This window comes from Ursus arctos, unplaced genomic scaffold, assembly GCF_023065955.2.
Source record: "Ursus arctos isolate Adak ecotype North America unplaced genomic scaffold, UrsArc2.0 scaffold_28, whole genome shotgun sequence".
Lineage (NCBI taxonomy): Eukaryota > Metazoa > Chordata > Mammalia > Carnivora > Ursidae > Ursus > Ursus arctos.
The window spans coordinates 22,788,704-22,815,093 of NW_026622963.1; the positions used below are offsets into that span (position 1 = coordinate 22,788,704).

At 50.5% G+C, this 26,390-nt stretch overlaps 1 protein-coding gene across 1 annotated transcript in view; it reads left to right on the forward strand.

Moving 5' to 3' along the window:
- IGF1R (insulin like growth factor 1 receptor) overlaps window positions 1-26,390 on the forward strand; it is a 296,305-nt gene that overhangs the window by 261,669 nt on the left and 8,246 nt on the right. The window contains exons 14-20 of the mRNA XM_026510374.4: window positions 209-311; window positions 846-916; window positions 4,817-5,046; window positions 5,337-5,447; window positions 9,179-9,338; window positions 13,343-13,472; window positions 18,983-19,117. Coding sequence (XP_026366159.1) covers window positions 209-311; window positions 846-916; window positions 4,817-5,046; window positions 5,337-5,447; window positions 9,179-9,338; window positions 13,343-13,472; window positions 18,983-19,117 — 940 coding nt within the window. The remainder of the gene's footprint in view (window positions 1-208; window positions 312-845; window positions 917-4,816; window positions 5,047-5,336; window positions 5,448-9,178; window positions 9,339-13,342; window positions 13,473-18,982; window positions 19,118-26,390) is intronic.

A 26,390-nucleotide genomic window follows, 5' to 3' on the forward strand; every position in this document is an offset into this window, starting at 1 on the left:
TTTTTTTTTCCAAATAACTCAGAATTTTTTGCTCTTCTATCTGATACTGTTTACCTTCAGAATTCCTAGTCTGCCCTATGCGATAGGGCAGTAAAGGAATGTTGGGTTTTTTTTTTTTTTCATACTTCCAGCTAAAAAAACAAAACAAAACAAGAAGTGACCAGCCTGTGCACCTAGTGACATTTTCTCGTTCCCCCTGTTTCCGCAGTAACGTATGAAAACTTCATCCATCTGATCATAGCTCTGCCCGTTGCCGTCCTGTTGATAGTGGGAGGGCTGGTTATAATGTTGTACGTCTTCCACAGGAAAAGGTGAGTGACTCCGTGAGAAGCTGACACCTCTTGTGGCCACGCGGCCTGCTGATTTGAACTCAAGTTCAAGGAAACGTCTTGAGAATTTTGAGGAAATATCCTATGGATTGGGAAACCTGGTTTTCCCATCCGGTGTTCCTCCCAGGAAAAAGAGAGCATTTGCTAATGATTCAGCAACAATAGAAAGTGTGTCTGGGGCCGTACGGCTCATGCCCTCACTCAGATACTGCTGCGCACGCAGGGACTTTTCCAGCCTTTTCTGTCCAGTAGGCCTTTCAGTTTCTGATGAAGTAAAGAAACAAAGGTGTCTTAAAAAGCTTGAATCCAAGGCCACTGAAGAAGCCCAAAGACGTGTTAGCGAGATGGCTTCGGGGCCCGACGGGGGAGTGTAGGCGAGAGCCGGTGGACGGGAACTGGCCCTCGCTCCCCTCCTCTGGATACCCACTTAGCGGAACAGGACAAATAAAACGGATAGAGCAGGGATGACGTGTGCGGACATGGGGTTTTTTAACCTGAATTTTGTCCTTCTGACAGAAATAACAGCAGGCTGGGGAATGGAGTGCTGTACGCGTCCGTGAACCCAGAGTACTTCAGCGCCGCCGACGGTAAGCAGCTAAGCCAAGGTCGCCGCCTGGGGACGTCCCAGATCGGGGAGCTTTCTGGAATGTGGCTAACTTAGGGGGAAGAGGTTTGCTTTATGTTGAGGTAACTTTGGCCTCAAAATATGTCTTGGTGAACACTTTTTTTGAGGTTTTTAGCAGTTCCCTGAGTATGTAGAAAATTCTGGGACTGTACGGAATGCCCCAAAGAAAAACAGGCTTCAGAAATGACTGGTCAGCGCGGTAATCAATTTACTTAATTGCCTGAAATTTTACGCTAGAATGACAAAAGCTGTTTTAATTGTTGACATGTAGTCAGAAGATACGCCGCAGCTGACCAAACAGTCCTCTTTTTAAGCTTGTTTCAGCTTGAGTTTCGTATCGCTGTGACTGTCTTTGACCACTCACGGCTTCCCTGCGTTTTTCTGTCTTGGAGTTTTTCTGTTCGCCCCCTCCTGACTGGGATCGCACGATTTATACCCCCACGGCCCATTCACATACCCTTGGGTAATAACTCACGAGGGCCGTTTAGTTAAGTGACTGAGAAGGTCTGACTTGGAAGTTGGGATGTACTCCATGGATAGTTCTTTCTTTTTTCCTTGTTTGCTGTCTCTTCTCCCTCGTGGGTTTGAATCCAGACCTTGCAAAGTCAGTCCAGGCAGGGCATTGGTCCTGGAGTCCGGTGATACTGGCACCATTACCTGGCACTTTCCCGGGGGGGGGGGTATAAATGCTGTCCCATTTGATCCCTACATCCCTGTAAGGTGGCTTTTCTTAGGCCTGCCTGTGTGTAGGTGAGGCAGGGAGGTTCAGAGGACAGGCTTACCCCCAGGTCACATAGGGAGGCAGTTGAGAAGTCGGGGTGACACAGTCTCTGGCATCTTGTCGACAGTGGGATGCAGTCACCGTGGAAAAGGACGGTGAGGTCCTCGGGGCAGGCAGGGAGGCTAACCCACGGAGGAGCTGCGTTGGGTTCGTCAGGTGAATGAATAAGTACTGAAATCGAGTAAATGCGTTTAGAAAAACTGCCTCTTTCTTGGTGTCAGGTGAAGTGAAAGTAGAGGTAGATGTATAGGAGATAGGAGATGGATTCGTGATTATTCTGATTGATTATCCTGATCAGAGGGAAGACAGGAAAACACTTCGACACTCTAAAAGCCCTATATAAATGTGTAAGTTTCCCTACGATTTCTTTAACAATTTCTGTTTCAGTTCTGTTTACAGTAAAGTCAGTCAAAAGCAGCCTCCCCTGAGTAGGAATCAAGTGCAGAATAATGACATTATTTCTGATTCTATAAAGATCTCACAAAATTTTTAATAGACATATATGTGTATTTGTATGTACATATACGTACATCTCTCTGTACTCCTATATATAATGTATGTATGTATATAAGGCATAGAGAAATTCTGGAAGGATACTCACCAAACTTTAGTAGTTACTTGTGGAGAGGATCTTTTTCTTTATTCAAAAAAAAAAAAACAAAGATTTTTATGCGTTGTTTGTATAAATGATAGCTTTTTTAAAAAAAGTAAGATAAGGAGTCATTATACACCCTATGGAATTTATGGGGAAACTGCAAGGCCACTTTCCCTCTCTGTAAAGGTGGAATAAGACTATTCCAGAGACTTTGCTCTGCTTTGAAATAAAGCACAGGAGACTGGCATTTGCAGTTTTGTCTATGAGGTGTCCAGGAAGTTTGGAAAGAGCATTAATATAATATCAGACGGTACTGGTGATTTGAATTCAAATTGTGTATCTTTCCAGAACTACATTCATAATATGCCTTGATTCTTCTTTAAAAATAAAATAAACAAAGCCCAAACTCATTGGCACCCAGTCCAACAGGTAGGAACACCGTCACCTCATTTGAACTTAATGTATTCGGCCTTTTGACAAACACCTTATACCTAGTTTCCTCAAGGGGTGACAAAATGACATTGCAGTTTGCAAATGCTTCAAAAACTTCTTTCTCCAAAAGCTAATCTGCATGTCACCATTCTCCAGAGTACACCGAAAATCCCCTGTAGGGAAGTGCTGATAACATTGTGCATGTCACCTACAGCTGGCTGGCAGGGCTTAGGAATGCCGGTTCAAGTGAGAGCTGCTGGGGTGAATTTAGAGGAAGGATTGCGAGTATTGACTTCAGGGACCTCCCAAGAAAGGACTGTGATTGGTTTTAACTCCGTATTCTACGGTGTGCTACATAGTTAATTCCGATTAAAAGCAAGCCTGGATTTTCAGGGATAAATGGATAGAGGCAGTGTCTCTTTATCCTTTCCAAGGGGTATTATGAAGAGTCTTATCTACGGGCTTGTCTTGCATACTTACTCTCTGAAGCAAGCATCGGCCTCTTCTCCAGGGCTGTGTGGCATCTAAGCCATGCAGAGGGGAGACTTCCATTTATGAAATTCCAAAACACACATGTGATGTGAAATCCAAAAATGTGTATGAGAGAAAATTCTAGATTGATTAATAGAGGCCATATTGGACCCTCCTCGGGGGTATAAATTGGTGGTATCTCCTGGCCCTAATTGATAGACATCTTTTCTTTAAGACATCATTTAAAGGTTAAATGCATGGGATCCGGGGATGTTAGAATACAGCTGTCCACCCCCTGTGTCTCTCACAGGCCACAGGCGCAAGGTTAATGTCCAAAAGCATAAACGCAAACACAGATGCCATCCCAGCTTCCCAGTCCTGCACTTCTTGAGCCAGGACCGCCTCCTTCCTAACAGTTAGTGTGCGGCGGAGGCCGCTGGGGACTCCGTTCTCAGGCAAGGACGTAAGCACCAGTGTTAGAGGAATATCGTTAGAATTGGAATTTCTTATGGTTGATTTTTTAATTTTTTAGTTTTTTAGTTTTCATTCTGCCCATCCGAGTTGTGGGACAGATCTTCTGTTTTGGTTCTCTTTTCTTTCTTACCTCCCTTCTCCCTTTTCTTCTCTCTTTTCCTTTCTGCCTGCCTAGAATTACTTATTTAATTCCTTAAACCAGATTGACCAAAAGCCTGGGCTGGAGAAGTCCTAGTCGGGCTCCGTCTTAGCATGTCCCACCTCCCAGCCCCTCACCCCCCAGTGGTGGGGGGGGGCTCCCCTGAGTTCACGGAGCACAGGCCCGAGCCCCAGGGAGACTCCTGTGCTCATCAGCTGCCCCTCCACCCTGCTCACGACGGAATGCTCCTCGGTGTCAGAGCTCAGTTGCTTCTGTGCCCTTTAGACGGCCCGGGGTCTTGGTGAGGCTGGAGACACTTGTCTGGATGACAACGGTGCTACTAACGGAAATATAATGCCAGTCCCATATGTAACCTCAAGGTTTTCTAGTGGCCAATTAAAAAAAAAAAAGTATAAAAGAAACAGGTGAAGTATTAATGATATGCTTTATTTAACTCAATATATGCAAAGTATTGTCAATTTTTATATGTACTCAGTATAAAAACCATTGAAATATTTACATGATTTCCTGTGCTAGGTCTTTGTGGGGTTTTTTGGTTTTTGTTTTTTAAAGTTTTGTTTATTTAAGTAATCTCTACCCCCAACACGGGGCTCAAAGTCACGACCCCGAGATCAAGAGTCGCGTGCTCCTCCAACTGAGCCAGACGGGCGCCCCTAAGTCTCTGAAACCTGTTGTGAATTCTGTACTTAGCACATCTCAAATTGGACCCCTTTGTGGTTCTGCTATGCTGTTAGTGTCCTCAAATTATCGCAGAATCTTGAAGACTTGAAATACAGTATTTGATGGCGTGGCTGCCTTACAGAACTTTCAGGACAAGCCGCGTCACTGTTCCTGATGATCTCTGTGGCCTTTAGGAAGTGGCGTCTTGTGTTCTTTGGTGTCCCCCCAAAAGCACGTTTGGACCAGGGGCCCCTGGCCTTACCTGGCTCAGTTCTGGTTTCTTCTCTAGTGTACGTACCTGACGAGTGGGAGGTTGCTCGAGAGAAGATCACCATGAGCCGAGAGCTGGGCCAGGGCTCCTTTGGGATGGTATACGAAGGAGTCGCCAAAGGCGTGGTTAAAGATGAGCCCGAAACCAGGGTGGCCATTAAAACAGTGAACGAGGCTGCGAGCATGCGCGAAAGGATTGAATTTCTCAATGAGGCTTCAGTGATGAAGGAGTTCAATTGTCACCACGTGGTAAGAGACAGCCCTGAGGAGCCAGAACCTGACACAGGGAGAGCCCTTCCCTGGAGCCCCCCAGGGTGTCCGTGGCCTCATTGGGGGGTTGGTGTCTCCCCTCCCCCTGCCTTCCAGAGTCCCCCGTCACCTCACGGTTGCCCTTAGACATCTGTGCATGGGAGGCGGACCCCGGCCAGTGGAGCCCCCTGTGGCCTGCTCATCTGGGCTCTGCAGGTCCCAGCAGCGTGGGTGGGGACAGTCGGGGCAACCCTCACCTTCTGAGTCCTTCTCTTTGTCATTCCTCTCAGGTGCGGTTGCTGGGCGTGGTGTCCCAGGGCCAGCCGACGCTGGTCATCATGGAACTGATGACACGGGGGGATCTCAAAAGCTATCTCAGGTCTCTGAGGCCAGAAATAGAGGTCAGTTTTGGTTTTAACCGACTTTGCACGTTACCCGTCCTTTCTTCTTTAGAGCCCTCCCCCAGGAGATCCGGTGTCTTTAAATCTACTTACTTTCAGCATTGACTGTTTCTTGCCGCATTCTTGGTTATAGGCCCTTTATATGAAAGATTTCCCTGACTAGAGGGGACCTTGAGATCTTGGGGGAGGCACTTGCCATCCCTCAAATTCCCCCGTCCCTAACCCCTCTGCACGTCTGTTCCTGCATTCCCACCACCAGCAGTTATCCAGTTACCTCCTCCACCACCGGCACTCCCTGATTTCCACCTGTCAGGGCTGCTCCCTCCCTGAAGTCTTTCCTGACACACACACCACCACCACCACCACCACCCCGCCAGGAGGAACCCCTCCCTCCTCTGACTTCTCTCCTCTCCTAGCACAGACTCTCTCCTCTTTGGTTCTCTGAGTGGATCCCCTTCCACCCCATCATGTTCGGCGTTTCAGCCCGGGCCCAGCCACCAGTTTGTGGTCCATGTTTGTGGCAGGTGGTCTTTCAGTAAACGCTTGTCAGAGTTCAGTGTCAGGTGGGCACGATTCTTATGCCGGGGTGGTTTCTCCCACCCAGCTCCGTGCACAAGACATCCTCTCCTTCACAAGCCCCCTCCACCCACACACGCCCCCCCACCCCCAACCCCGACGCTGTCCACAGTCTGCGCCTTGGAGACCTAGAAGCTCTGTTTCTCAAACTCTGCATCCGCCTTTCAGGCTGGATCCAGAGGCAGAGCGACAAGCACCTCAGCGGCACGGTCTCTGCTTCGTCTAGTCAGAAAGATCAATCTGTGTTATGAGCTTCAAAGTCTAAACCGGCTGAAATCCTGTGTAGTTTCTCATGAGTCCCCGTGGTGCCTCCCCTCCTGTGGCAGGAGCCCACAGCCAGCTTTTTAGCATATGGAAGCATGACTTGTAAGTGAGGAATTCTAAGTCAGCCGGTAGAGAAACACTTACAGATAATACCAGCAGCACGTGCCTTTCCGTGGCCGCCGCGGTGGGTTTCAGGTCCTCACTCTCACACTGACTCTGCTCCGCACAGGCTTTGCACCTGCTTATGTCTGCCGGCATCCTTCCCTTTCTCTCCCCCTTTTGAATTTCTCCAGCCTTTCCCTGTGTGAGTTGAATCTTTTGTTTTCTTTTAATCTGCAACTTAATGTTCCCCCAAGTGGTAGTTCCTTAATTTGAGTTCTGCGCACCTGTTCCCGTGTGGCTTCCTTTAGTCACGGCAGACGGTGCTTGTGGTTCCGTGAGGGTCACGAGGCCGAGTGTGGCCCGGGGCCCCGAGAGCAGGGCGATGTAGAGCACGCCCCCCCTCTGCTCTACCACCGTGGGTCCCCAGCGCCCCTGGATCTTAATGCCCTTTCCCAGCTCACCTGGGTAATACACAAGCCAGCATGGAGGGGAGCCGCAGCATCAGGTGGGGGCTAGGGGCGCGTGGCAGCATATTTCTTATCAGATGCAGTCAAGGCACCTCTGAAAAGTACGGAGCCCTCACTCCCCGCATCCCCGATTTCAGGCACAGAATAAACATTTGGAACACGTCGTCTCAGTCCTGGCTCTGCCGCTCAGCTGTCTGCCGTCCTCAGGCAGCCGCTCCGGGCCTCTGCACCTTGGCTTCCTCACGTGTAAAATAAGAGGGTTGGACGAGATGATTACCCAAGTCCTTTCAGATCTAAAATTCACTCTTAGATTTGTCAGATTTAAACTTGTTCTTTCTAGCTCATGTCAAGTATAAAAATATGTATGCTTGTCCTGCAGACTCATTATATTCTGCTGGCATCTTCTCCCCAAGTGAAGACTTGCTCATTTACTTTGCTAAATGTGGGTGTTTGTGTACACATGTCTTCAGTAGCTCTAAGCAAATTAAAGATCTCCGCTTGCTCAGATGTCTGGAAGATCGGCACCGCAGCACCACGAGCCGACAAGATGTCAGCCCTCTCTTCCGATCCGTACAACCGGGCTCCTTTCATTGATTCTGTTTTCCATGTTAATTTTGAATGACCACTTCTGGTAAACACAGATACTAAGTCCTCCACAGCTCAGGTGTCATGAGCGTAGACTTAACATTTCACCTGCAGATTTCCTAGCATACCATGCGTATCCAGAGCCCCGAAAAGGCTAAAAGGCAGTGGTGGGTCCAGAGGGAAAAAAAGCGTGTCTGAACAAGGCTCCTGTGTAAAAGAAAGTGGTGGCTTGGGCTGACCCTTGGGGACATCATGTCACTTCCCCAGGAAACTCAGTGATAAGTGTTTTAAATCACCAGAGACGGTGTTGATAGTCTCTTCAGAAGGTAAATGTACGTCAAGTGTAGGGAACTTGGAGGGTTGGTACCCTGCTTCTAGAAGCCAGCTTTTGACAGAAACTACCGTGTCACTGGACAAAGCCAACCTCCACTGAGCAGGGACCCTGTCCAGGCACTGGCAGACACTTACCATGCATGGTCCCAGCTCATCTTCCCAGCACTGACCCCACCCAGGCATGCTCTGGCCATGGTCCACAGGGTTTGACCTGGCAAGGTGGCGTGTGGGACCTGTCAGAACAGCGTGGCTTTGCAATGTTGTAACAGGCGCTCTGTAGTCAGGGAAACCGAGGCAAAATCTATTGTACTAGCATGAGCAAGAGGTGGTTAGCATCTAAACTGTGGCAAGCTGATTGGCTTCGTATTTATCTTTTCCTTAGGATGGAGGGATTTGGGCGCATGTTTTATATAAACTTTTTTCCAAGCGGATTTATTATTATGATTTGGAGGTATTACTTTTTCATTCTAAAGCCAGTATGTTGCCCTCCTCTGCAAAAAGAAAATGCTTTTCCGTGTTACTTGTCACTGTTTTATATTCATTCCCCTCCGGAATAAGCTTCCCCAGGACTTAAATTAATTGGCAAGTGCCTGTTTTCCTTGGTGCCCACGGAAAATAATCCAAGGAATGCCACATTGTAAGGTGAAAACATTAATCTCGATTTTTTTTTAAAGATTTTATTTATTTATTTGACAGAGAGAGACAGCCAGCGAGAGGGGGAACACAAGCAGGGGGAGTGGGAGAGGAAGAAGCAGGCTCCTAGCGGAGAAGCCTGATGTGGGGCTCGATCCCAGAACGCCGGGATCACGCCCTGAGCCGAAGGCAGACGCTTAACGACTGCGCCACCCAGGCGCCCCTAATCTCGATATTTTTATACTTTAGAAGAAAGTTGAAGAGAAAGAAAGAGATCAAATAATTGATAACAATGCTTATGTGGGAAATAAAGCATACAGTGTCCATTTGGAAAACACATTTGCTATTTCCACCTAGCCTTTGTAATGTTCTGTCCGTCCTTTTACCTGTACTTTGATTATAGAAATAAAAGGAACATATGAACTAATAAAAATTTGAGTAACCAAGAATTCATATCAGAAATTGTTAGTTTCACTTTAAATAATTTTTGCCCTACCCAAAATAGAAAATGCTGGGCCCAAGTTGTGCTAACTGGTGTGTCTCTCTGCAGCTTCGTGTGATGTGGTCAGTGAGCAAGCGCATGACTTTACCACGAAGCAGATGCTCTGGTCTCCATAATAATATGTTCCTTCTGAGCAAGTGCTGTTTCTTAGCAGAATGACCTGTGGTCAGATTGAACAAAGATGGATTTGCACACCCTGAAAGAACGTGGGATGGGAAAAGCTCCTAAATTCTCACGTGAATTTTTTTTTTTTTTTTAATCTCCAACAGAATAATCCAGTCCTAGCACCTCCAAGCCTGAGCAAGATGATCCAGATGGCTGGGGAGATTGCAGATGGCATGGCATACCTCAACGCCAACAAGTTTGTCCACAGAGACCTTGCTGCCCGGAACTGCATGGTGGCCGAAGATTTCACGGTCAAAATCGGAGGTGTGTTCTTAGCTTTCCAGATCTGAGCAAGAACTAAACTCACACACGTTTCAGGGACCGAGTTGGCATTAGCTTACCTGTGAAGAGGTTTTCCAATGCATCCCATGAGGACAGAGTCTTGCTCTTGGGAATAATGTGGTTGTCTCCAGTTGATAGCCAATCACAAACCTGGCCAGCGTGGCTCAAATCCGGATAGCACATGTGGGCACAGCGGAACAGGTACTGGGCAACGATGGGCTGAGGCCATGGTCCCTGAGGTAGCCTTTCCTGGCACTTGAGGCATTTCGTGGCAGAACAGTTCCAAGCATTGGTTACAGAAATAATTGAGGCAACGTCCTCAGGTGATTTTGACTTGGGAATAAAAGTTGCCATCCAAACTGCCAGTATTTTCCCCAATATTCCCAGCTTGAAAGGAGCTTTGTCTTCCCAGTGGTCTGTGGAGTTTTCTAAGAGGTGAGGTCCCCTAATGGTGAAGGCCCTACACAGAGCAGGAGCAGTGACAGGGAGATGGCAATCCCTCAGGTAAGGGAAGACCACTGCTAATTGGGGTTCACACCCAGGTTGGCCAACCTCTAAACTCTTGTCTGTATAATACTTAGCTGACCAACCTGCTGGTTAGACCTCTTGTTGCCACCACCCACTCAAACACCAAAAAAAGGGGGGTTGGATTGCATTTCTGATGCTAATTAGAAATTCATTTCAGCCTTTAGGTTTGGGCCTTGCTTCAGTCTCTTAATCCTGATTTAAAACAACAACAACAACAACAACAAAAACTCGAGGCTGCTTAGGAAAGCACCTGCTCTTACCAAGACCCTTATTTTCCTACTATGAGATGATAATGGTTCTGAAAAGCATCAAATATTTATCCTGAGAAGCTGTAGGGGATAGTTTACATCTGAAATCTATTTAAAATTAATCTCTTGGACTTTGCTGACTTTCCCAACACATAAAACAGACACAGAGAGTTAGACAAAGTGAGGGGACAGAGGAATATGTCCCAAATGAAAGACCAGGACAAAATCACAGCAACAGAGCTAAACAAATCAGAGATAAGCAATATGCCTAATAGAGAATTCAACGTAGTGGTCGTAAAGATACTCACTGGACTTCAGAAAAGAGTGGAGGATCTCATTGGAGACCTTCAACAAAGTGATACAGAATATACAAGAACCAATCAGAGATGAAGAACTCAATAACTCAAATTAAAAATGCACTAGAGAGAATGAGTAGTAGAGGAGACAGAAAAACAGATCCATGAGCCGGAAGAGAGAGTAATGGAAAGCAACCAAATGAAACAGGAGAAAGGATAAGTTAAAGGAAGTTAGAGGATAGGTTAAAGGAAGTCAGCAACACCATCAAACGTAGTAACATTCACATTGTAGGGATTCTAGAAGGAGAAGAGAAAGCAAATTTATTTGAAGAAATAATAGCTAAAAACTCCCCCAATTTGGGGAAGGAAACAGACCCAGGAAACAGAGAGACCCCCCCCCAACAAAATCAACCAAGGAGGTCCACGCCAAGATACATCATAATTAAAATGGCTAAAAGTAGTGATAAAGAGAATTTTTAAAGCAGCAACAGAAGACAGTTACATACGAGGGAAAACCCATAAAACTCTAAGCTGATTTTTTCAGCAGAAACTTTGCAGGCCCGAGGAGAATGGCATGATATAGTCAAAGTACTGAAAAAATAATAATAAAGTTAAATAAAATTAACCTCTTTATCTAGCTCTTGAACTGTCTATTCCGGAAATGCTCATGTTCCCTTAGCAATAATTTTTTTCTTTAGCACTGATCTTGAATGAACTGTTTTGCCCCTTTAGTTGTGAATGATGAATATCCCCTCTAGAATGGTTATCAAATGAGGGGTGATTTTTCATTTGTAGGAGACAGAGGTGATGAACAGAACCATATCATAGAGCAAACACCCCTTGGGCATCAGAATTACTCAGGAGCCACCAGTGTGTCCCTGGATTTGGCCCTTTGAACCATCCACACATCTGGTGCCCCTTGAAAGCCCAAGAGGCTGTTATGCTCCAGGGTTTCCAAGGAAGAGCCTCTCCGGCTGCTGTCTGGGCTTTCTTTGGGCTTCCTGCTCACTTCCCCTTCCCTTTCCATTCTCCTCCCTTCTCCACGGGGACTCAGATTGTTCCCACAGAGATGCCAACCAGCTCCCCTTCCCTAGTGCTAGGGAACCTGGAAGGCCTGAGCTTAAATCCTGGTTCTGCCAATAACTCATGAGACTCGGGGCAAGTGCCTTAAGTTCTGTGAGCCTCAGTTTCTTTCCCTCTGAAATGGGCATGCTGATATAGCAGGCCTGAGAGATGGTGGGAAGAAGTGGGTGCAGGGGAGCTCTAAGCGCATGCCTGGCATGGCTGGGGCAGGTCCTCAGTAGATGTTAGTTCCTCCGGCCATCGGCATCGTGCTTCCCGCCCTCTTCCTGGCACATGCAGGAGCTCAGTTCATGCTCGCTCTTCCTGGTTTCACATCACGGTGGGAGAGCTACTGTTGTGCCACTTGCGGTTTGAAGTCCAGGTCAGCAAGAACTGTACATATCTGCCGTTTAGCCAGGTGGCACATTTATAGTGGCATAGTCTTTGTACTTGTGGTTTTTCTCACTTAAATTTGAAATTTTTCTCTTGTGTTAAGAAATAGCTTGTGTTCTTTTTCTGGGATTTCCTCCCCCCCCCCGCCCCCCCGTTTTGTGCAAGTAAAGGCAAGTCCTCTCATTTGCAAGTCACTGGATTAATTCTGAGATAAGACTTCAGCATTTCATTTTTATTCTTCACTGGTGTTCGAAAGCCCTGTTCTTCCAATACCCAGTGTCTCGTGGATTACAAACATGACAAGTAATTTTACCAGAGGCAGTTTGATGGTCCTCAGCTCAGTCGCAGTAAATTGTGTTGGTTAACGTCCAAGGAACTTTATTCCCTCTGTTTGCTTTGTAGCCTTACCGCTTTGTGGCACAGTGAGAGACATGAATGAACATTTTAGAAAGGAGAGCAGCCCTTTCTCCTGGGAAGGAGAACGGAAGAGCCTTGTAAGAAAAGGTTGTATGATTGAGTGGAGAATCAAAATCGGACAAAGAAGCAATAATTTAGGGTTATAAAGCAAGCCTGCCGTCAAACGTAATTATGTGACATCTTCTAGACACATGGAAAATGGAAGAGATTTTCAAAAACGAGTGGGAGTATTATGTTGAAAAACATTATTGAGTAATAGCTCCAAGGGCCTAGTAAATAGCATCTCCTAGGCACCTTACTGGGTACTTTTTTTCCCCGTGAATCGGTACTTGCAATATTTTCCCCCATATTAAGCGGCAAAACTATTTCATTTCCTCTGGTCATGGGCAGTGCTACCAAGTAAATAAGAGTCAACACACTCTTGTCTATTTCGCCAGGTTTTAAAACCACATATAAGGGACCTTTGGTCTACACGGTACCTATTTTCTTGATAAACTGTAATGCTTGATAATTTATAAACTCCTCATTTTAAATGAATAAAGAAATTGACTATTTATTTATTTACTTGGAATTAACTTTTTAAAAAAGATTATTTGTGAGGGAGAGAGAGAGTGAGCAGAGGGAGGAGTAGAGGGAAAGGGAGGGAGAGAATCTCAAGCGGACTACCCTCTGAGCACGGAGCCCAACTCAGGGCTCGATCTCATGACCCTGAGATCATGACCTGAGCCGAAATCAAGAGTCGGATGCTTAACCAACTAAGCCACCCAGGCACCCCTGGAATTAACTTTTTTGAAGAGTCAAATTATAAACATATTTGAAAGCAGAGATTTTTGGTATTTTCCTTGTCATGTGATTAATCAATTATCCCTTATCGATTCTGCATTATACAATTGCAAACACTGAGGTCCAGCCTCCTTAAAGTGTGGCTCCCCCTCGGATACGGGTATAGGGCCCTCCCCTGCAGCAGAAACGGGACATCTTTGCTTCTGCCCTCAGAGCTGCTCAAAGTGCATCACTCTGGCACCTTCTCTCCACCTTACAGATTTCGGTATGACGAGAGACATCTATGAGACAGACTATTACCGGAAAGGAGGAAAGGGGCTGCTGCCTGTGCGCTGGATGTCCCCCGAGTCTCTCAAGGATGGAGTCTTCACCACTCACTCTGACGTCTGGTATGAGACACTTTTCCTATAACACGAGCCCAGAGCCCTCCTGCCTCCACAGATCCCATTGGCTTGGTCTCAGGGCTTTATTCTTCTCCTGTTTTCCGGTCACTGTTACCCCATTTCCAGCTTTGCTAGTAAGTGTTATGTGGGCCACACTCCTGCATTGTCTGAGGGTTCCTGTTGTGGGCAGGCTAGCTAAGGGCATTTGTGGGATCTAAAGAATTTATAGGACCAACATTTCTTTCGACCCTCAGTTGCTCACTAAGCAGCCAGGAGCCCTGGAGACAGAACACCGGGAGCCGGGACGTGTCCGAGAGCTTCACCTCTCCCCCGCCTGCCTGCTCGCATTTTATCTTCCCCGGCAGATACTTTGCGTGTGTGTGTGTGGCTGCCTCACCTAATTAAAATTTCAGATTGCAGACATTACTTTATTTAGACCCAAAGCATATGAGTCCGGCTGTGTTTTCTTGCTGGTCCCATCTGCTGTCTGTCCTTTTTCAGTGGGCTACCATCATAGTTGACCCAGGGATGGTATGGAAAGCAGAATGTCTCCCTTACTGATAAACGTATCTGGGGGTAGGAAGCGTACCAGCTGGGGAATGCGGGGGACTCTCAGTAGTACTGTTTACTGTGATTCATCAGCAGCATGGTGGGGAGGAGGTCAGGTTCTAAAATACAACTGAGGTCCTTGGCAGGCTGAGGTCCTGGCACATCTATCTTCTAGCACGTCAGCCAGTTTCTTGGCTGTCCTCTCGGGGGATCCCATTGCTGGTGTGTTACAGAAATGGTAGTTGTTTACGCCGACTGTCTGGGTGACCACATAAAAGAGCTATTTCAATGGTGACCGACATCATTTTTTTTTTAACCTCATGAACCTTTCACGGTTCAAGGGCCTTGGATCTGACTTTGAAGACAGGTGCAAATTGGAAATAGCATTTGAATACGACCCAGCAAAGCGCGATTGCTTCTCGAGTTCACGTATGAGATCTGTTTTGCAATCAGCCTGTCCAAGATAGTTCTCTCTTTGCTGTCGAATCAAAGTGCTTACCACCATTTTTAGGTGTAGAGATGATGGGGAGAGGACAGGCCTGGGTCTGTTCATGCATCCGATTATTCTAGCCTCCATGCTTCCAAAAGCCCCGAGGTCAGCTTACAGCGTGATCAAATAGAAAAAACTGTGAGAGCCAGGGAAAACAAGGGGCAGAATAGGAAGATAAAACTAGAGTGATTGATATCTCCAGGCTAATTTTGCCCAAACTCTGGTTAGCAACGATTGCAACAAGCAGCAACAAAGGGACATATAGGGTGTTCGATGCCAGTTTTCTCCCACTTGACAGCATAGATGTTATGAACCAATAATATATTTATATAAACAAGAATGGGTGTTTGGTATTCATTCCATTCAATGTCCAGGCATTAAGTACTGTAGATTTTTATTTTTTAACACAGCCTTTGAGGGTAACACAGGTAGGTAGGGTAGGCCAGTCAGGACACTGGTGAATGTGGAAGGTTTCTCAGCTTCCTAGGATCTACAGCTTGCCCTGTCGAAGGAATGTAAATCATTTTAGATTATATTCAACAGCATAGTCATTCCTAAGCAGTTGAAAATCTAGAAAGAGCTACAAAGACTTTTATTTGACTTTGTAAGAGTGATCCCAGAATCTCAGGTTTGGGAGGTGTCCCTGTGGTCCCGTGCAGCGTCCAGGTCCCATCCACGGCATCTTTGACAACTAGTTTTGGGTTTTTTTTGTTTTTTTTTTTTTAAGATTTTATTTGTTTATTTGACAGAGAGAGAGCCAGCCAGCGAGAGAGGGAACACAAGCAGGGGGAGTGGGAGAGGAAGAAGCAGGCTCCCAGTGGAGGAGCCCGATGTGGGGCTCGATCCCAGAACTCTGGGATCACACCCTGAGCCGAAGGCAGACGCTTAACGACTGAGCCACCCAGGCGCCCCTGACAACTAGTTTCTGGGCTTCTGCTCACATTTCCAGGGACTGCTTACTCCCTCCCTCACAAAAACAGACCACCCTCCTTAAGACATCCTTGTTCTTTGCAGGTCTTGCTTGCACTATGCTTACATCGGTCTCTTGGTGATACCCATTGGCCCTTCTCTGTGGCACAGTTGCACACCTGCTCTGTTTTTGGTAAGACAGGCCTTGGAGTCACAAGGAAGTGGTCTCTTTTCTCTAGTTTGAACATTTCCACATTTTTCTGCGGCCCTGTGAGATTTTATTCCCAGGCCCTTGGAGGCCGTGTTTGCCCCTCCTACAGCTTCTCTACGGCACTGTGGCCCCGCCAGCAGGTCCTTCGGGGTAGAAGACACGAATGTGTTCCCTTTCTGAGCACCTGAACCACCCTACGATAGCCTTCATTTCTCGACTTCCTGGGGTTTCCAAACTGCCACAAATATCCAGGGCTCGTGACACCCATTTGTAATCATTCACTTCTTCAGTGGCTAATTAATGTCAGCGGGAACGTGGGTCTCTCTGTAGGTCCTGAGGTGTGGTGACTGAATGCCGACCCCAGGCAGCACTGGCACTGACCTGTGAGATTCACAGCAAGTTGCACCTTTTCTGGGGAAAACAGCGCTCGTAATTAGAAAAGGCGTCACGCAAAGGCATTTGGCCAATGTTTCAAGATGAATTGTATCCACACAATTCATGACTTGGTTTTATTTGAAGACATTAATACTAGTGCCACGTTGCAAATCACCTGCTTTGAAAAACACGTGGGTTTAGCCTGTTCTCAGCATCCCTGATTGGCTGTGAGGTGAGGTATGTTTAGGAATGGGTCCATGCCCTCGGAGGTCTGCAGTAGCTTGATCCATGTTTCAGTGGCTCCTGGGACAGCTGGTGGTGCTAGGGGGGGCATCTTGGTGTTGGGTAGAGATTGTTCAGCCTCCATCCATTGGACTCCATACAGCTGGTTGCATCCCGTGAAGGATGACCGGACGCCAGCATTAAGTGGCCCTCACCGACAAGCGATACTGACATCACACAAGAGTCACTCTGGGGAAAGCATCTGGGGGAAAGCTGGGCCTCTTACCTGCTGTGTTATTTCACGGGTGTGATCGCGAGGACGTGGGAGGCCCAGGACATGCTCGGTGTGTGCCAGAACAAGGTGACGAGAGACACACTCCCTGTCCTTGAGGGGTGAGGTCGTATGGACAAGAGGAAGTGATCCTGACAGCTTAGAGTCACGGAAGCCTGGCCAAAAGAGATGGGATCGTGAGGCACCCTGAAGTATGAAATGTCACCTGTGGGGCCAGGAGGACGCGGGTTCCTGGCAGCAGGAGTGCTGGGGGTCAGCCACGGTGGCAGGATGTGCTTGCTGCCTGTAGAGGACAGTGGGACTTCCTGGAGGGAGTTAGGGTAGAGAGAGACCAAGGGAGGCTGCAGACCAACTTTGTGTTAGGGGCTTGGGCCCGATCCTTCAGGTTCTCCGGGGACGTGTCACACTTCTGAAGGAAGAGTGGCACGGGAGCGTGCCGTTGCGCTGTCCCAGCATGTCCACTTTCGCTGGAGTGTAAGCTGCGTGCAGTCAGGGGAGTGCCGTCGGCCAGCGAGGAGGACCGCGGGCGTGGGGGTGGGCTCCGAGGAGGGGGAGGGGCAGGTGACCTTGGGTAGACTGCTCAAGTGAGGCCAGAAGAGCAGGGCTGCGAGACAGACGTGAGGGGGAGACACGTGACGTTTACGGATAGCCAGGTGACCGGGAGCCTGAGCCGGGGCAGCTGGGGCTGAGAGGGGCCGTACGGGAGCCAGCGAGCGAGACCGGGCTGCTGGAGCCTGGTGTTCTCACATGGGCCCTCTGGCGAGGCGGGACCTGCGCTCGGTAAGAACGGCAACCTTGTCCTTTCTTGGGCTGAGCTGCCTGGCAGACGGGAAGGTGGGGCGCTGAAGCCTCCGGGGCGTGCTGCTGCTGGAGCAGGCCCACCTCGGTAGGAGATCCCACCACCGAAGCCGCGAGAGGAAGTGGCTGCCCTGAGCCCGAGCCTCTGAACGCTGCACAGAGGCCCCTGGGTCTTTGGTATTTCTAGGGCCCTTGTGCAACGTTAAAGACTATTTCTTGGTCACTGGAAATTAAAAAGGGCCTTGGGTGGGTCAGTCCTCTGCTGAGATTCTGTATTTGTGTCTCACATGTGCTCTTAGTAGCAATGTGCACAGTAACCTTTTGGTCATGGCAAAGGAGGCATAGCTTGAAGCAGGGAGTAAAACGTTCTGGTACAGAGTCCAAGGGCCTCCTGGCTCAGGCTCCCGGCCGGGGTCCCGAGAGCTCTCCATGGGAAGTGCCAGGCCCCAGAATGTTCGGTGCGGTGCTGCCCGCACCCCTGGCCTTGCACAGTCCTGTCGGAAGCCCCTCAGGCCATTTGCTGCTGACGAGCCTGCTTTATTCTGCTGAAATGAACTGAACACAAAGGCAAATAGACCGAGGAAAATTTGTATAAGACGGCAGTGTGTGCTGGGAAGGCACCTTTATTTTGCAGATCACAGCATCGCCTTTTTAAACATTATCTGCCTGACCTTTCTGTGTGCGTGTATATGTATTTTAATTTGTTTTCCAGTTGGATCTTCTAAACAAACAGGCAAAACTGCATGCTTGGCAGAATGGCTCACTGCTCCCCTTGCTGAATCGACTCCTCAGCCCCTTTGCCCCTTGGCTAAGTTCTGCTTAAGGACCCCTGGCTGCGTGTGAGCCCTGTAACCAGCCAGTAGCCCCCTCCTCACTCCCCCCGCCGTGAGACTGAGGTCTTCACAGGCCAGCAGCTCCCCCGGCCCCCGTGGGGCTTCTCTCCCCACCGGCCCCACTGGACCTGGGAGATCCCCGTTGAGCTTTCCAGCACTCCAGACCAATGAAATCAGAACTGTGGTCAAGGACCCCAGGCATCAGTGTGTTTTAAAAACTCGCCAGGAGGGGCGCCTGGGTGGCGCAGTCGTTAAGTGTCTGCCTTCAGCTCAGGGCGTGATCCTGGCGTTCTGGGATCGAGTCCCACATCAGGCTCCTCTGTTAGGAGCCTGCTTCTTCCTCTCCCACTCCCCCTGCTAGTGTTCCCTCTCTCGCTGGCTGTCTCTCTCTGTCAAATAAATAAATAAAATCTTAAAAAAAAAAAAAAAAAAACTCGCCAGGAGACTCTGCTCCACGGCCAACATCGAGAGCTACTTGGGTACAAGTTTCCAAAACGGGGGAGCTCATTGAAGGGCTTGGATGTCCCAGGCTGCATTCAAGCCCACGACACCACTGTCCCGCGGGGCCTGGGTATCTGCCTGTGATTACAGAATTGAGACCTCGGCTTCCTCCACATGTGCCAGGGCCGCGTCTCCTGTGCGGGGAACGTGAGCAGCAGCAGAGGAAGACGGACGTCCCCACCTAGCGAGTGCCCAGCACGCTGCAGGACGCTTGGCCGGCTGCCGCCCGGCGGGCAGGGGCCCGGCAGCCAGCGCAGGGACGTGCCGGGAAGGCAGGGGCAGTGTGGTCTGGCCTCCCCTTTCTGAGCCCTCACGTGGTTCCCTGTGTCACCGCAGGTCCTTCGGGGTCGTGCTCTGGGAGATTGCCACGCTGGCCGAACAGCCATACCAGGGCTTGTCCAACGAGCAGGTCCTTCGCTTCGTGATGGAGGGCGGCCTTCTGGACAAGCCGGACAACTGCCCCGACATGCTGTACGTATTTCCTGGGCCCCTGCCGCTCCCCCTCGGGTTCCCTGATCGGTGACCCCGGGGGGCAGGGGATGAGGGGTTCTGAGAGCCGGTCTCTCCGGCAGGTGCCATGATGGCCGGGGGGCAGCTTAGAAGAGGGTCATCCTGATGGCAGGACCCCGTGCCTTTGTGGAGCTGCCTCAGTTTCACGCCGTCTCCCTTCATCTTTTACTTCTGACGTTTCTCAGGCCACACATCTCTGTGAAGTATTTGACCAAAGCCATCCTTGCCCGTCTTCTCCATGAAAAGTTTTTAAAAAGGGCGGGGGGCAACAGCATGACACCGAGTGCTCATTAGCCACCTTCCAGAGCTTTCCACAGCCACTGGCAGGCCTGCGGGCGCTGCTCCAGGCGGCGCGCACGGAAGCCGGCCCACGCCGCTGCCCCAGGGGTTCCCGCAGGTGTCTTCCCTGCCGGGTGCAGACAGATTCGTAAACCACTTAAGCGACATGCTCTCTGGAGCTTCATCCAGTGACCTGGGACGGGGACCTGGCTCGCGGTTCGGCTGACCTCCGTGCAGACACTGAGCCCGGCTCTGGGCACTGGTGGATCTGCCACCTCACAGCACTTGAACCAAAAGCCTTTGGCGTCTTGTTGCTGAGACTTGCCGGTAACGGCGGAGTGTCCGTGATGCCTCCTGGGCCCCGCTGCTCGGCGTTCTTAGCAGAACGCCTCTGTTGGCGGAGGTCAGAGCTGCGGAAGGCAGCTAGGCCTCGTCGTCTGTCCAGAGGAGGTCAGAAGGCGATGTGAAGGTGTTCTGTGGCTGGGGCATCGGGTCCAGGACAGGGACGGGTAGACAGCGGTGCACTTGGTTTTAACACGCACGTTAAGGTGAGGCTCAGAGATTCTTCCGGATCCCAGTGGGGAGAAGGTAGGCTACCACTACTAGTACTTTAAGACCAATTCAGGAATTTTCCAAAAGTGCTTTTCAGGACATGTTTGGCTTCACATGGGGAAAGATCCCGGAGGAATTGTGGGGCTGTCTCTGTGTCTATGGGGAAGACCCCTACAACGGCCTCAAGTGAACACTGCCTCGGGCCGGGGCCTCAGAGTGGGGGACGGTTTGCAGAAATCATGTCAAGTGGATAGCAGGGAGACTGGCCTTAACAGTCACGAAAGCTTCACTCTTTTGAGTCCCTCAGCAGTTTCCTTGGGCCAGGAATCCAGACACAGGTGTGCTGGCCGCTGCTCAGTCTCACCAGACTGAAATCAGGGGTAGGCTGGGGCCGCCGTCATCGGAGGCTCCGGGCCTCCCTCTTCCACGCCCTTCAGGTTGTCCTCGGGATTCAGCCCTGTGGCTGCGGGACTGGGGTCCTTCCAGAGAGTGGGTCTCCTCCCACGGAAGCAGCTTACTTCTTCAGAGCCAGCAAGAGCATCTCTGCTGCTTTTACCATTTGTTTTACCTGATGAAGCCACATCTACCCCAGATAGCTTCCCTTTTGGTTAATGCAGAGTCAACTGATGAGAAAACTAAAATAACAGAGTGAAATCCCATCATCTTCCTTAGTCCGACCCACATTAGGGTGAGGAGTTACACGAGGCATTTACAGCAGGGGCAGGAATCTTGGGGAGCATATTAGGGTCTGGCTGCCACAGCTTGGGAAGCAGAAACCATTGTCCATCAACAAACCAAGGTTTTGTGGTTTTTTTCTGAAGGACGTTGTTGCTACCAAGACTGAATCCCCAATCTCCATGTAGATGTGGGAGGCCTTGTTCCCATGGCCCTGACTGTACAGCTGCAGGGCCCGCGGGCTGCAGGAGACTCGGTGTGGCACCCCCGTGCTGGGACTACATTAGCTGGGCCCTGTGCTCTGTAACTGCTGCTTCTGAATGTTTGTTCAGCTGAAGCCTGTTCTAGCCCATGGACAGTTTGCATGGAATTAAGAAAGAAGACCCACGATCGCCATAGGGAAGGCAGCATCCTTGCATCTGCGTGTGTGTGTGTGTGTGTTGGGGGCGGGGGAACCCACTGATCACCTGAGCATGGGCCTAGGGTCGGAAATTTGCAGGGCCCTAGACATGGGGCGCAGTGTAGGCCCCCCAGTGACAGGAGGCTCCACTTCTCAGAGGGCAGTGCATATGGCGGCAGGGAGGGGGTGGTAGCTGAGACAGGGTGGGAGGCAAGGGGTTTCCCAGGTCCCTCGAGAACCTTCCCAATTAGCGCCTTTAGACTTCAGGACCCAAAGTTAGAAGAGACTCAAAAGGTCACTTGGTTTAAAAAAAAAAAAAAAAAAAAAAGTCACTTAGTGCATTTTCTTGCCTAGCGTGGAAACGCTCCCTCTCCTGACCTGTACCAGGTTTTTGCTGCAGCACAACATTATCCCAAACCTAACAGTTTAAAACAACCATCAGCACTTGCCATCCCACAGAGTTTCTGAAGGCTGGGAACCCGGGAGCGGCTCGGCCAGGGCTGCCGTGGGCGGAAGGCTTGACTGGGGCTGGGACCCACTTCCAAGGTGGTGCGCCCATGTGGTCAAGTGCCAGGCAGCTGGCTTCTCCTTGAGCAGGATTCAGCAAACGCTTCCTCTAGGAGGACAGAGAGGAAGCGTTTCAGCTCCTCCCCTCTGCCGTAGTGCCAGAGCAGTCAGGGGTACCACGTGATCGAGCATGGCTGTGCTCCCGTACAGCTTGATCTGGGGGACACCGAAGTTTGAATTTCCCATAATTTTCACAGCACAAAATATTATTCTTATTTTGATTTTTTTTCAACTGCTCATAAATATAAAAACCGTTCTTAGCTCCTAGGCCTTACAAAATTGGCCACTAGGCTAGATTTGGGCCATGGGCACCTGTAGCTTGGACAAGAGCAAATGATTCCAGAGCAGAGCAGAAGCCACAGTGGCCTTGATGGCCTAACCTTGGGGGTAGCCCTCTGCGATGTGGGAAGAGATTACAGGAGGCATGCATAACAGGAGGTGGGGGTCCGTGGGGGCTGGCTGCCACACCCCCACGGACTCCTAGTTTCCCTACAGGTGACTCTTCTCTCTGAACAGTGTGGTCACTGTATCTTGTCAGCCCTTTATAAGAAAAATCTTCCTTCAGAGGAAAAATCTGCATAATGGAGTGTGAGGAATGATGCCCACCAAATTTGCATCCACGGGTCTGCTACCAGAATAGAGGAGGTGGCTAGAACTGTGTGTTGTAGCAAGCTTAGAGACGGTACGAGAAAGCAGGTGTGCGTTGCATTCATGTGATTGGGGGGTGGTGGGAGGAGAGGTGTTGTTTTTGAGTTTTCTCTTTGACTCGGATGAATGTTGGCCGCTGAGAAACGTGTGGGGCTGCTGAAGTTGATCTGCCTCCTGGGGCCTGGAGTTTTGATATGAATTTAATATGCCTGGGAAGCAGCCCACCTGCCATGGGAAAGGCAGGACACTTCCTGTTCCCAGCATAGAGTGACAAGGAAACTCACATGGAGAGGTTACTGCTGGATATTAAATGTTTAATTCACAAGGCATTTCTGCTTTGCCATCCAGAACCCCCTGGGCAAACTGTTCTCCCTTCTAAGAAAACAACAAAATGAAAGGAGGCGAGTTGGTTGTGTGGGGAGTGTCTGTGTTGCCCTGGACTGACTGATGAGCTTAGGTAAAGAACTGTTCTGGGAGAGGAGTTCTTTTGTTACGGGCAGTGAAAGAATGGACTCCTGTTTCTCCCAGAAGAGAGTCAAGTCACCGAGCTCTTGGGAGTTGCCCAAAAGCCCCGCCGGGCCTCCAGGTGGAAGACAGACCAGTTCAGTTGTATGGCCCCAGAGGTCGGAGCGGGCAGCAGTAGGGTAACGTGGCGGCGGGGTGTGCCGTGGCTGCTGGGGGCCCTCCGCTCAGCAGCAGCGTCTTGGCCATGCCCGCAAGCAGGTGACGTGGTCCCCTCTGGAGGGGCCGGTAATCCCCATCCCCTCGGCAGCACCGAGCGCCTAGGCTTTAGAGAAAAGGCTCCGTGGCCCAAGCCACAGAGAGTCCAGGCTTGCGAGTCTTAGCACCGAGACTCAGTTCGAATTAATTTAACCAGTGGCACGAGATCAGATCTGGCCCATGGTTTGCTGGTGGTTCACATTTTACACTGAAAACAAAGCTCATCTCACGTCTCTGTACTTACACCAGAATGTCCTTGAGTCCCCCTGGCTGCATACTGACTGCTGACGCCCGAGACGGCCGTGAGGCACGGTCCCGGCGGTCTGAAGTCGGGTAGCAGAAGGACACCTCTCGCTGCCGTGGGGTGGGGCTTGAGCAGAGGTGCGCACCGAGTCCTCGGGCCTGGGCTAAGAAGCCTGTGGTCTTCCGTGGAACTTGCACAGGGTCACACGTCCAGGCCCTTGCCAGGGCGGTCCTCAGTACACAGCACTTAGGAAAGAATTCGAGCTTTTTGGCCCAGAGAGTTACCAACTCAGAGATGAGTCTGAAACAGATTCTGTAGACACTGGTAGGTTTTGCGGTTTCCAAACACGTTTTTCCTCTTGCTGATTAAAGCCCCCTCGTTGCTGGTAATCCCGTGCTGGTTTTGTGGGACTCGGGTGTTTGAGCAGAGTCCGAACAGTCAGGAATGGCCGTCCTCGCCTGCTTAGCCTTGCGACCACGGGCTCTCCCGTGGAACCCGGGCCCTGCGTTTCATCTCGGCCCGAAGACAGAGTGGCATGGGCTGAGGGGTCAGGCAGGCCTGCTGTCCCTCTGCCGGCCCCAGCTGAGAAGGGGCTCACGAGACAATCCTGGCTATTCCAGGCTGCCAGGAGGAGGTGGAGGAGGGCCTTTCTGGAATCCGGTCTTTGTTGTGACAGTGGCCACGTGGACGGAGGCCCGGCCGCCTCTCCCATCTTGGCTTGTGCTCACAACCTGCGTGCGTGCACAGCAGGGCCAAATCGGGGGGCGATCCAGAGGTCCCTCTGTGTGCAGTGGGCCAGTTGTCCCTCTTCCCTCATGCTGCCCCCCCCCTGCCCATCACGCTTGTCTCCCTTAAGCGGCTTCACTGCGGGACAGGGCAGCAAGCAGCTCCATTCCATCTCCTTCCTGCCCCGGTGAAGGGCCTGCGCACCCCCCGGCCCCCCACAAGGGGGCATTCGGGAAACGGCGGTTTGGCCTCAGCAGAGCCAACTGGTTGTAAAACATGTGCGTTTTTAAAGAAGAGTTTTATCAGCCCATAAATCCTTCTAGAGTCTACTGGAAAGTTTTCTTGTGGAGATAGTATAAACAAGGTCTTGAATCCTACAGAGTGAAAAAGACTTCCTTTTATGGGCAGCCCTGGAAGGGCTGTGACTCGGGAATGGGTTAAGAGAGGCATCACATGGCTTGTTTGTGCTGATGTCACTCCCGTCGCTCCCCTGCTGGTGGCACCTCCTCGGCCCCCACCCTCACCCGGGCCGCAGCAGCCCTGAGCCAGGGCACATCACGTGTTTCTGGCCCTGGCTGCGCTTCTATTCAGGGACAAGTCGGGCAGCCAGGGATTGAGGAAATCGCAGCTGAGCCAGAGAGAGGGGTTTCGTGTATTTATGGCCTGATTTACTTTTTGGGGTGGGGGGTGGGGGGAGTCCTTTTCCTCAGGCAGTAATGGGAGGGAAGGGAAGGCAGGCTTGCTTGCCATCTGACCCCAAGGCAGGAGCTGCCCGTCTATCAGCGCAAATCCCCCACCGCACAGTGACTGAAGCAGAGGAACCGGTCTCCTAGGAGGACCACAGTCGCTCTTGTTGAGGTTGAGAAAATGCCCCTTTTCCTGAGGTAGGTGGTGGTCAAAGCCCAACCTTCCTCTTTCACGGAGAGCTCCATCCCGCTCCACCCTCCCTGTTTGGGGTCCTTGGACAAATTATGTCATCTCTTGGTGCTTCCACTTCTTCATCCACGAAATGGGCATATATTCTAATGTGCCCACTTCTCAGATTTGTGGGGATGAAAGCAGTTCACACGTGTAAAACCCTGCCTGCCTGCTGCCCAGCGTGTGTCATGGGGCGCGTGAACCACAGGTCGGTCCTGCCACGTGCTTGGTGGCGTGGCCAAGGTGTACGTGGTTTTGTTGGGAGGGGAAAATCTAGTCAGTCTTCACATTTTGTTCAGATCTTTTTCTGCCAGAGCACAGGTGGCAAACGTTTCCGATATAGGGCCACACAGTGAATATTCTGGGCTTCTAGGCTTCTCTTCCTGCTCCAACTACTGTTCCAACTAGAAGTTGTCCCTTGAAAGCAGCCACAGACATATTTCCAATAAAACACGATTTACAAGAACAGGTAACAAGACAGGCAGAAAGCCTCTCTCCTGTGTCCACCCTCCCTGGAGGTCACGTCTTCTTCCCTCCAGCCACTGGACACCTCTTCCCCCAGGTCTTTCAAGCTAGCTGGCCCCATTGTCTTAGGAGCTTTCTCTTTGCAGTCTGGTTTCTCTGTCCCACCGGCTCTCCCCAGCTTCTTCCCTGGGGCCAGACAAGCAAGTGCTGTCAGTCAAATGGTCAGCCCGCAGGAAGGCTAGCAGCCAGTTTGGGGTGCTCTGTGCTTCCTAAATATGGGGCGTTGCATTTAGCCATTTTTATTGAAAAGCATCTCTGTAGCTAGAAGGGCCACTGGCCAATCCCTCCCCGGAACCGTGGCCTCCTCCAGCTCTGGGGCCAGCCTGAATTCTTGGCAAAGCCCAGGCCTCCCCTAGGTCGGCTGGCCACACCACACCATTCCTTCTTTCTCCTTCCGGGTACAGCCTCCGGCTTTCTGGGGGCCCCGTCCCATGTTGCTAGGAAGACTCCTGGGGATCCACTTGACTCAGGGCTTTGCAAAGGTTTGCGGCCCAAGTGCCATCATGGTCCAGCTGGTGAGACCCAGCACGGGCGTCACCCTGTGTTCAATGCCTGCCCCTTGCTTGGGCGGGGACTCTTGCACAGGGCCGGCCCCTCCTGCCTTGCTGGGCTCTGGCCGCAGGTCGTCATTGGGACTGTCACTCAGCTAGGCACAGCCTGGATCCGAGGCCGGGCTCTGCGTCTTGGGGCACACAGCAGGCAGCCTGGGCGGGCTGGATGGGCCCGGGGCCACTTGGAACACGTGCTCCTTCCACCGGTCACCAGGCCGCCTCACTGCCTGTTCTGCGGGTCCCCTGCCTGCCGTCCCCAGCCACTGGGGGAAGCTTAAAGCAGAGGTGGGATTAGAAGAGCTCACTGTGTGGATGGCTGTGATCACTCCTAACCCTCAGTACAGAGACACCAGAGGTTTCCAGCACTCTAATTCCGGAAATAATAATGTTCGATTAGTGGCTACAAGGGATGCTTTAAATAGAATGCTG